Source organism: Callorhinchus milii, unplaced genomic scaffold (genome assembly GCF_018977255.1).
Source record: "Callorhinchus milii isolate IMCB2004 unplaced genomic scaffold, IMCB_Cmil_1.0 Scaffold9, whole genome shotgun sequence".
Classification (NCBI taxonomy): Eukaryota; Metazoa; Chordata; class Chondrichthyes; order Chimaeriformes; family Callorhinchidae; genus Callorhinchus; species Callorhinchus milii.
In genome coordinates, this window is record NW_024704750.1 from 3959534 (window position 1) to 3970893 (window position 11360).

Below are 11360 nucleotides of genomic sequence, written 5' to 3' on the forward strand. Positions count from 1 at the left end.
TTATCTTTATTAAAGAACTGAAATCAGTTAACTGAATAGGCATTGCATGCAAAATTATATACTAAACCTAAACTGTCCATCTTCATTTTCACAATAACAAGATAATTATAAACTAACAGTATACTAATAGTTTTGTGTAATGTAGAACTATTTTGGAAGTGTTTTGATACATTAGTTTATAGGATTAATAATCTGTTCCCTGGAAGATCTATCTGATCTATTTGTCAACAAAGAATAGAGATAAATGCACAAGTAGCAATACAAGAACTAACAAGGCTTAAACATCTGGAATAAATGATGATAATTCAATAGGACTGAATGCCATGAGCAGACTAGTGTACAATTTGTGACTACTTGAAGCTGGTGGTGGTTGATGAAGAGAAATGTAGGGATTGGACCAGATCTGGACAAAAAGATAGCATTAATTTGAAAAGCTTGCTTCAATCAGACCTAACTAGAGATCGCATTTTGTTTTCAGAAACTCAGAAATAAGACAATTTTGCCATACTTCAGTACAACACTGGTTCACAATCTTGCTTTGATAATTCACCTTTTAAAAAGTCATCTGAAGTGTCTGAGTGAAGAGCTAAACATCTAACAACTGCATCACCTGACAAATTGGGATAACCTGGAGTTCATTCCAGGTTTATTCCTTTTTCAGAAACTATGGACTTGCCTGTGAATGAAAACTTGAACTCTCCATTGAAGGTTGTTACAATGAGGCATTTTAGAAGGTTAAATTGCAATTAACCTATAAATAAATGAAATTGTGAGTAATTGGGAAACTTCTTTTGCAAAGTCTGCAGCAGGAAAGCTTCCTCGAACAAATATGAAATACAATTTCTGCTTATTTTGCACTTTGGTGTAGAAAATTAGCTGAATTGAGCCAATAATCCCAACCTTTTAATTTGGGTCATCTATCGATGTTTTAATTTCTTTTCACCCAATTGTTCTCCCTTCTTGAAGTCAATGACTCACAGTTAGTAGTTAGACAGGAACCCTCTGGTACCTTGTCCAAACAACCATTCTTCATGAGTGAGTGAGTGAGTGTTGGCCAGTTATTTGATTGTAGGGTGGTTTCATAGCCGAGCCCAGTCCTGTCCTCCCCCAACATACAAACCCTAAAGTAGGAGTTTCAGACTAATTCTAATTTTTCACACATTTAATGTCTCCCTGTACAAAGTTGACCTAATGTGGAAATGTGTTAATGGTATTGATTGTACTGCATTAGAATGCTGGCTACACATTAAAACACGTTTAGAAATCTACTTTTTCTCTTATGTTATAATTAATTGTTAAAATCTTGTACAGGTTTAGTCCCAACTCTCATTTTTTGGCTGTGGGAACATGTGAGAATGCCGTAGACTTCTATGATCTCACATTGGGTCCAACACTAAATCGAATCAACTATTGTAGAGATATTCCCAGCTTTGTTATCCAATTGGACTTCTCAGCAGACAGCAAATATATCCAGGTATTCAGCAGTTTAGATATTTTAGCCTCAGAGTATACATTGCTGTAAGATTTTAAAGTCATGTTAATGTCATTGGCTGCAAATATCATGGAAATCAAGAAATGTTTAGTTGCATTTATATATTTTGATCAGTACGAAAGAACTTTAAAGTTATGATAGGATTACGACTGGTTAAATTAATTAAAGGAATTGGCTTTTATTAAGAGCCTACATAATTGAAATACTAAAAATATTAGTGTTGTGATGTATGAAGTGCTGTCTGAACTAGATGATGTATTTGCTATAAATCTTGTTCTTTGTGGCACGATATTTACAAAAAAAAACATAATTGGTGATATTTTTATATATCTGGTATGTTATGCAGTTAATCAAGCATATGCTGTTATTAGGCTTAAAATATCTAAGCACAAAAGAAGAAAAACACTAAATAATAGTTTTCAATATTGTTAACCGTGTAGTTAAATGCTATCTGTTTTGATACACGATTTCTCAGATTTCTACTGGTTCATACAAACGACTCGTGTATGAAGTGCCTTTAGGAAAACAAGTTTCTGAACAGTGTCAGATTGACCGAATAACTTGGGCCACTTGGACAAGGTGAAGTGAACTATTTAATTTACTCATCTTAAACCGTAAATGACCAATGTATAAGAAAAGCCACCAGTGCAGTGGTACTAGCACTCTTCTAGAATCCAGATTCATTTGCTTACACTTGATATAGCAGTTACATAAGAAGGTCTACTCCTGTCTCCAGTGAGGCCAGTCCTTTGCCACATTTTATTATTGTTGTTGGATGAATAACAACACAGATACATTACTTTAATAAACAAATAATAATAATCCTTGCATTTGATATAGTGCTTTCCACGTCTTCTAGACGTCTCAAAGCGCTTCACAGAATATGCTGTAAAGTGAATTGACTGTATGTTTGTGGGATGTTCTATAATGAATTTAGATAATTTTGAAATTAGGATGTTCTATATTGAAACAACAGGTTCCAAACAAAAATTATAAACTATTTTTATTTATATAGTAACATTTATATAAAAGAGCATCTAAAAGCATTTAATAATGTTGAGAAGGCAGATATTGGGCAAGAAGTGGGAGGACAATAGAATCGTTCAAAGATAACATTGAATGAATAGATATTTAGCTTTTTGAAAGGTGGGAGAGATATACCAAGACAACATGGGTTTGGTAGAAGATACATCAATGGTGACTGAAGGAAAAGTTTCATTGCCACAAACCGATAGTGTTTACTATATGGAGCAAACAAACTGCAAATAGGGAAAGAAAATTGGGGGTATGATTTTGCAAACGCTGAATCCTCGTCTTTCTTCCAGTATTCTAGGTGATGAGGTCATTGGTATCTGGTCTCGTAATTTGGATAAAGCTGATGTAAATTGTGGCTGTGTCTCTCATTCGGGCCTCAACATTGTAACAGGAGATGATTTTGGAATGGTGAAACTCTACGACTTTCCTTGCATTGAGAAATTTGTAAGTCTTTGTAAGTTTTTTTGATATATAACAAAGCATTCTAGTTGGCATATAAACATGTAAAGGTTTTTCATATTGCATACATTTTTTTTGTTTGCCATTCTACTATGGGTGCATTTGTTATGAGAACATTTTCATCAAATGACTTTGTAAGTAAAGACCAAACCAAATATTTTCCAGCCTCATCTCTGAAGTTGAATGCAGAAATCATATCCATGTATAATACTCAAGACAGAGTACCTATGAATTCCAGCATTTCAATTTTTTTCTCTGCAGGCAAAACACAAAAGATACTTGGGTCACTCTGCTCATATCACCAATGTAAGATTCACTAGCGGAGACAGATATGTCATCAGTGCTGGAGGAAAGGACTGCAGGTGAGTGGTGCAGTTGAAATGTTTTTCAGCTCAATGCTATAAACTAGCATTTCCTGTAAAAATGAAAGATGAATTGTAGTTTGCAAATGTCACAATCTATTGTTTTAACGAAGCACCTGATTTTTCTTTACTTACATTTCGCTCCCTCCTGCCCCCATCCCCCCATTGAAGTTTGTTCGTGTGGAAGTGTTCGTAGACAAACATGAAATGGAGTTTTGAACACGCACAAGAGATGGGAATCAAGAAATTCAATTCACACCAAAAACACTGAGAAGAAATGCTCCACATTCATATTGTTGGTTGAGAACAAGGCAACTGGCAACATTAGCAAGAGGAATTTGGAAGGTAGTTCACTTTCACAAATGTGAATTGAGAAACAAGTATTTTCAATCATTTTGGTCTATGGCAATTTGTCAGGTTTGCTACTACACAGCCATGTGTATATTGATTCAACTAAATGAATTTTAGCGCACACTTTAATTTCATTGTGTACAAAGTAAAAGTTGCTTTTTTGACCATTCTACAACTATGGTTCTGTGGTTGACAGAATTACTAAAGAATCATGTGGCAATGCCAGTGAAAGGGTTAATTGAGTTCTATCAATGCACAAAAAGCTAACTGTAATATACTGTATGTAAGCTGCTATGTATAACACACCTATTTAACTTAATATCTCCACAATGCTGTGCTGTAGCTGATGTGGCAATTAGCCTTAACCAAGACAGTTATATATTTTTAGTAAACTCATTGTGCTTTGCATTTTATTTTACAAAGTAATTGCAAAGCTAACAACAGAAATCTGAAATGAACAAAATAGTATTTAGTGGCCTTCTTCCTGGGCAGACCAGCTGAGTAATATTTGGACGTCAGTATAAAAGCTGAAGCCAGCTTGCCAAAGCATACTATGCACTACTGTACCAGTCACTGTGGCTATCTGAACAATTAAACTTTACTTCAGTGTAACAATTACAATTGGCTACCATTTTAATGTGAATCTGAAAGTGTTTGCAACTTTCAAAGGATTGTGATCCTGCAGATTAGGATTAAATAGCACTGTCGGTAGTATTTTTTAAAACCATAAATAGATGTTATTGCCTTAATCTGCACAGCATCCCAAGTCTTACTTTATACAAATTTCACAGGCTTACATGTAGTGCTAATGTCAGTGTTACATGTTAATTTGGACTTAGGTTGTATTTTTTTAAAACCCCAAATAAAAAGATGACAGTCTGGCAAAATATTAATACAGTATAATTTGGGTTTTACTTTGAGACTGGCCAAAGGAACTGCTGGTCCTTCACATTTTCCTACATAAAGTTAGTAATCAAACTATGCTTCTCCAGTTAGTGTAAAATAAACTAAAAACAAAGTATTTTGTTAATTAATGTCATGTTTAAGATGGTTTAAATGTTTTGAAATTGTAGTTTACTGTAAATATAATTTGTCTGTGCAACTATGAAAAAACACATTGAAATGACATATTTAATGTTTGGAAAAAATTGCAACTTGTTTAATTGTTATACAATTTCATGAAATTCTATTTTTGTATATCTGCTTTCCATTTCATATGTATGTTTGTGAAGTCAAAGTACTGAATACAGTTACTTTACGATTGTTCACTTGATTTTTTTGTACCTTCAATTGTAAGATTAAGGTATATGGAAACGGAATTGTAGATCTTTTACTGTCTGTAACCCGACAGTTTTAATAGTCTAACGTCCAAGAGAGTCTCTCAGCATGACCTTGCACAGGAAATTGTTTAAATTTTCATATCTGCATTGTGCCAGCTCTAGGAGTTGCACAGAAAAGCCAAAATTCTGCAGCAGCAAGAACTAGAAATAATTGTACTGTATGAAATACATCTGGAAATAATTCAGAATATTCTCAAGGACATTGTGTCGTCAACTTCTGGCCCTCGAGCATTAGCAGCATTTTTGACATGAAAAGAAAAAACAACTGACAGTTGAAATGCCATGATTCTGAATTCCTGTTTGATACTTCGGAATTTCTAAATTTAAATGCAAGTTAGACCTCAAGATTTGTGCATTTATGCAAATTAGATTGAAAGCAGGCATTTACTATCCACATTTTCTATTTAAAGCACAGAATGCAATTAACACCATAAAACTTCTAATGGCATGCAATTTGGGGCACTTCCACACAGGCTTCTAAAGAAGATGTAACTATTTTAGAAGTAGACTACCACAAAGGAAAGCCCAGGCTTGATTCTGAGCAAATGTGCAGATCAAACCAATGTAGGTCCCATAACAAGTTGCTCATCCATATTTATAGCTGAGGATTTAATGGTAGGTCTGACTAAAACTTTGAAGCAATGGTATGTCTTTGATTCAATCACAGGCAATTTTCAGCAAATCTCAAAAAAACATTTACGGTACAAGTGAAGTCAATCACAACAAATCTTTCTGTTTCTGAATGTAAACTAATTTCTGTCAAATTGTTGGATTTATCAGTGTTTTGAAATATGCAATACTTGTGTACTCTTAATTACTGTATCTATTTACAGAGTATTTTAATACCAGACATTAACAGGAATGACCACACATGGTGTAACATCTGAAAAATATGATTTTAAATCCATTTAGAACTATTACATGGTGGAAAAATGGTGTGAGTACAAGTACAGTTCTCTGTAGTGGTGGTGTAAGAAGCAATAAAACAGACTAATCCATTAAAAATATTCTTGATCAACTGTTTTACTGTGTTTTTTATCAAGAAGTAATTTCTACAAATGGAGCACTTTGTTAAATTATGGTATTTGTCAGTTATGGGTATTCTATCATCAAGTAGAAAACCATCTGCTTTATAACAGCACAAAAACAAAATACAAAATGGCTCTCACAAAGGGGACCAGAGCAATGTTAGCCTCTAAGTTATGGGGAAACTAATCAGTCAATTTGAGAAAAAATTAACTCTGTTTTGTTAACATTAAACTTTAGCAATATTGAAAGACAAAATAAGGATCTGCAAATTGCTACGCCTTCACATTTGCACGGTTCTCGATTCCACAATGACGTGTGTGCACCAAACACATCATTCACTGAAAAAAAAGCAGGGAAAAATACAATTAACCTGATGTTTTATGATTAGCATTCATTATGCTATGGTAAATCTGCAGCGAGCTTAACCATTCAATCAAACTCAATTACAAATGTTTCAAAATGCTCAGAAATGCAATCAAGCATTGTGTCGCGTTCTCCAACAACAAATGTTCTTGCAGGTTCTTAACAAACCTTACAGAATTCACGACCAGGCTTTGATTACCTATTCTGCTGAGACCTTGTCCATTTTAGTGCATGGCGTGGAGGTAATGTAACGACGGGGTGATAGAATGTGCAGTCAGCTCTCTTGCAGTGGGTGCCGAACCGACAAGGCTGGGAATGACAACAGCAAATTTAGCGTTATTTGCACTCCTCAAAATAATAATAGTGTGCGACAGTATACACTCATCGACCTTGCTCATTTTAAAAAATGTTGGTGCATACCTTTGGATGAATAAAGGGGCACTCCACCTTTTTGCATTCGGGAAAGAAACGACACAAAGAACTTCCTGAACTTATCACAGCTGCTGAACAAACAGACACAGATTTCACATCGCAAGTCACAATCAAAGCAAATAAATGTTAAACCTATGCATAAAAATAAGCAATCATTGCTCGACTGCAGTAGAACATTTTAGATGTTAAGTCCCAAAATATTCTGTAGTATTTCTGTGATAGACATCATCCTGTACACACACACAAAATGATTGGTGACACTCGAAGAAGGAAGAATAATCAGAAATAAAACAGCAACATTGCTGTCTCACATCTGAAGAGTACTAACCAGGTAATAAAAAAACATTTCAATATACAAATCACACAGTACATTTGTTAAAACAGAAATCCTACACTGCAAAGCTTCATTTACATCAATATGTTGAGATGGAAGTCTTTTTTACTGTACAAACCTGGCTGTTTTAGCAATGGCTGACTCCGTCTGCTTGCATGGGTGTACGGACAATCTGGTCTCGTACACTTGGAGTCGTACTTGCAATTGGGATGGATAAAGAGGCATTTATCCCCAAACTTGCAGTTTGGAAAGGTTCTGCAAAAAGACAAAATTATATTAAGGAACTACACCGAGGGAACATCAATGTGGGTAAACATTTTTTTTAAACTTCCCCTTCCTAAAGTCCATTAAGTTACTCAATTTTAAAATGAAATCTAAAATAATGGGGAGACTGGAAAAATTATCTTTCTCTGAAAATTCTCTTCTCTTCAAATAAATCCTAAAATTAATAAGCAGATATAAATGTATGTCAGCACATTCTTCAATGCAAACTCATTTCTATGATTGTATTGAAAATATACCAAAAAACAATGCTCAGCAAACCATCTTAGAAAAACCTTATAAAACTTAGCTACACGCATCTAAGGTCGGTACTCACTTGCATGAGGCGATAGGATGATGATACATGCACTCATCGCCATTTTTGCATGCAGGCCAATATTTGCATCGCTCTGCGACCTTCTGACGCTTTGGTTGAAAAGAGTCCTCATCAATCTCTTCTGATGCAGAAGATAAAGAGGATACGTTTTAATATATTCAGCGCACATCGATTGGATTTCTCTGATGTAAAGTCAGTCGGTGTCTGACACACCAAAAGGATTAGGACTCTCACAAAATGATTATTTTAGAAAGAAAGCAAGATATAAGACACAACAATTACCATCAAACTCCTTCAGTGGTCGAGTCACAGTTTGTATTGGTAATCTGTATTCCCTTCCTGCCTCCTGTTCCAAAGGTTCGGTCTCTTCCTCTTGCTCTGAAACATATCCAGGAGGACTTGGAATGCCATCCAGTGTCACAATAAACTTGGGACTCGATTCCTCAGGTTCATTTTGATCTCTACAATGAGAAGATTTTTTTTTAAATGCAGCTATCACAAAAATATTAAAAAGGGAAATGGTTTAATCTAACTGATTAAATTCTAAAGAGGGAAAGTACGAAGATTACCCATCCTACTTTCCAGACTTGCTTTGTAAAACATGACACCAAAAGCGAGCTTCTCCGCCCACAAATCCTGCTGCAGAGGTACAGAATCCTGACATAGCTTCTGCAAGGACTGACTGAACTAAGTTTTACAGGACTGGACATACCACACAGTTGGACCTTATTTACAACCCTTCCAACACATCACTTTTATTTACTGATAGGATTGGATTTTATTAACCAATCTTTAAATCTGCAGCATCGAGGAATAATTTGGAGACCTTTTTGATTGACTGTAATTGAACAAAATATCAAAGCCATTGTTAAACCTACATTAATTACTCCACGAATGTGCTACTTACTTGGTTTGTATGACACGGGCTTGTTCTGCTGACGCAGCTTCCGGGCAAATTGTCTCTTTCACTTGGAGCTGTGGTTCCACTTCCTCCAGCACAGACTTCTTCAGGATGAAAGATCTGGTATCACAACTTATTCTGGTTTCTATAGGTTTCACTGGAAATTTGAAACAAAGTAGATATTTTCCAGTTTTAAACCAATTAAACCTATTGATAGCCCTGAACATAAGTTAGTGTGTGGGTAAAGTAAAATCACTGAGCATGCATAGAATAGAGAAATACGCTTGTCCTATTACTTTTCTTTAAAAAAAGGTAAGAATCAGGGTTGCCGATGGTTAGAAACAAAGTCCAGTATTAATAATACTAATCCTTGCGTTTGATATAGAGCTTTTCATGTTTTCTAGACTTCTCAAACCGCTTCACAGAATAATAATAATAATAATAATCCTTGCATTTGATATAGCGCTTTTCACGTCGGGAGGATGTCCCAAAGCGCTTCACAGAACATACTGTAAAGTGAATTGATTGTATATTTGTGGGTAAAATGCAGCAGCCAATTACGCACAGCAATGTCCCACAAACAGTCGTGGAATGAAGTGACCAATTTACTATTTTTTTTCTTGAGGGATTATTATTAAGCGCGTGGAGTAATGAAACTTGCCCAAGGTTTTGCCCTGCCGGGAATCGAACCCAGGTCTCTAACTTGCAAGACGAGTGCTCTTACCACCGAGTTGCAGGACTCCACATGACTTAAATATGACAGGTCTTAATTGAATAATACCTCCTGGCAAAGGATTACTGATGGAATGATATCCCAACACTACTTCATTAACTTTAAGACGGAATAGGAATAAAAAGGTTGTAAAAAGCTCTATCTATTCAAACAAAGAACCAATCGGTTCTAAATTACAAAGCCCAAGTCTGATCCAAATTAAACCACACACTCACTTTCACTAACATTTAGTTACTTTACTCTTGGTTGGTAGAGCCTTGAGACATGTTGTTGTTGTTGTTGTTGTAGCCTATCATCCCACAAATAATGTAAAATTAATTTCATTCTTACAATAATGCTTTTGTACAAGCTGTTCATCCACATCGATCTGGAGTGGTGAGCCAGGCTGCTGTGGTTTATCTTCTACCTCAATCACTTTCACTTCAGTGTCTTGTTGTGCACGGGTTCGAGGAGCCACAGGAACAGTCTGCTTCACAAACACTTGAAACAAAATAAAAAGCCACACTTACAAACGAGACAATTATAATTTAATAATTTTAGATATTTCAAGCATCAAATACATTATCCACAGAAGAACTAAATCACTTGAGATGTCCTCCTGACATGAAAGGCGCTAAACAAATTTTGTATTGATGATTTTGTGGGTTATAATGAATTTCTAAAGGGAGTATTCCACTGAAGCTTGTGCGCCTTATACTGAATTGCCCCATAAACAGTGTATTAGTAAAGCTGGTGGTATATATTACAAACACTGGGTTCATTTAAGAACAGAAACATGCTACAATGGGAAGATGGTTGGCATTTTGGAAGGTGACATTTTCTTTGATTCATACCATGTTCCATGTCAAAAATCTAGACAGTGAGTTTCATGGCTTTCCTTTTGACTCTATCGTAACTATATCTAAAATTTGCTGTTATGTTTTAGAGAACAATGGGAGATGGAAAAACATCTCCATTGATTGATTCAATTATCTTTCAGATTTGCAAATTACCAGTGGTATACTATTTCACTCATTTCTAGTCTCATTTTAATATTCCAGACTTCCTGATACAAAATGGAAAAGTGCTATGAATCACAAAATAGTATATCATCAACAACCAGCTCACCAAACAGAGGGCTGTCTACATAATAGTTCAACAAAATATATACCCTAAATAGCTTACAGCAAAGAAAGAAGCCATTCAGCATTTGGGATCTACATTTTCCTTCTTTCCCTTTACCCTTTCATCTTGTTGCTCTTCAACTGCCTATCCAATTCTCTTTCAAATTCTTTGCTAGAACTAGTGGCTTTGCCTAGTGTGTCTCCTCAGAGCCAATTTAGCCCCACGGAGATCATACTTTAGTTCAGCTTTAGAGCAAACAAAAAAGGATTCTAATATCACAGTCTGAATATCGTTCAACACAATCGTAAATACAAAAAAAGCACTCACTGACTGATATACAAGTCTACATTACCTTGTGGATAGTTTGTTGTGTTGCACACAGACTTTTGGGCCTCTGTGATTGCTTTCAGGATTAGATTCTTATTGGCCTGTTTGGAAGGTGGCAAAGTAGGCCTCAAGAACAAAGAAAACCAGTTAATTCAAGATGAGTTTCTTTCCAGGTCTTTTTGTTTAAAAATAAAATTTAAGCAAAGAAACCTCATTGCAGGCTATTAATCCAGTTGCGTAATGTCCAGAAATTCTGTAGGAAAGTCCATTTATTCACCCAATCCTGTCCTTCACTTTCCGTAACACCTTGAGCTAGGTGTGCTGACTATGTGTGAGCTATTTCCAGAGTAATTCTGTCTACATCATAACAGCAGAGTCTATGCTTAAACCTTTGCAGAAAAGACAACATCTGATTTGTGTAACTACTCTTTTTGTGTGAACACTGTGGGTCTATCAACATTTATTGTGGGTCTAACAATTATTAAAGAGGAATTCCAGGC

The 11360-nt window shown here is 35.4% G+C and overlaps 2 protein-coding genes across 3 annotated transcripts in view; one reads left to right on the forward strand and one right to left on the reverse strand.

The window, feature by feature from the left end:
* LOC103185368 (EMAP like 5) overlaps window positions 1-6057 on the forward strand; it is a 34755-nt gene extending 28698 nt beyond the window's left edge. The window contains 5 exon segments of the mRNA XM_007903820.2: window positions 1312-1474; window positions 1968-2071; window positions 2818-2971; window positions 3248-3348; window positions 3520-6057. Of these exon segments, the coding sequence (XP_007902011.2) occupies window positions 1312-1474; window positions 1968-2071; window positions 2818-2971; window positions 3248-3348; window positions 3520-3544 (547 nt within the window). The 3' untranslated portion in view covers window positions 3545-6057.
* zc3h14 (zinc finger CCCH-type containing 14) overlaps window positions 5917-11360 on the reverse strand; it is a gene marked incomplete in the record, with an annotated part of 10725 nt that continues 5281 nt past the window's right edge. The window contains 9 exon segments of one of the 2 annotated variants that reach the window (XM_042338272.1): window positions 5917-6406; window positions 6631-6740; window positions 6852-6931; window positions 7316-7452; window positions 7796-7916; window positions 8078-8256; window positions 8703-8853; window positions 9760-9909; window positions 10886-10986. In XM_042338272.1, the coding sequence (XP_042194206.1) occupies window positions 6400-6406; window positions 6631-6740; window positions 6852-6931; window positions 7316-7452; window positions 7796-7916; window positions 8078-8256; window positions 8703-8853; window positions 9760-9909; window positions 10886-10986 (1036 nt within the window). 2 annotated transcript variants of the gene reach the window in all.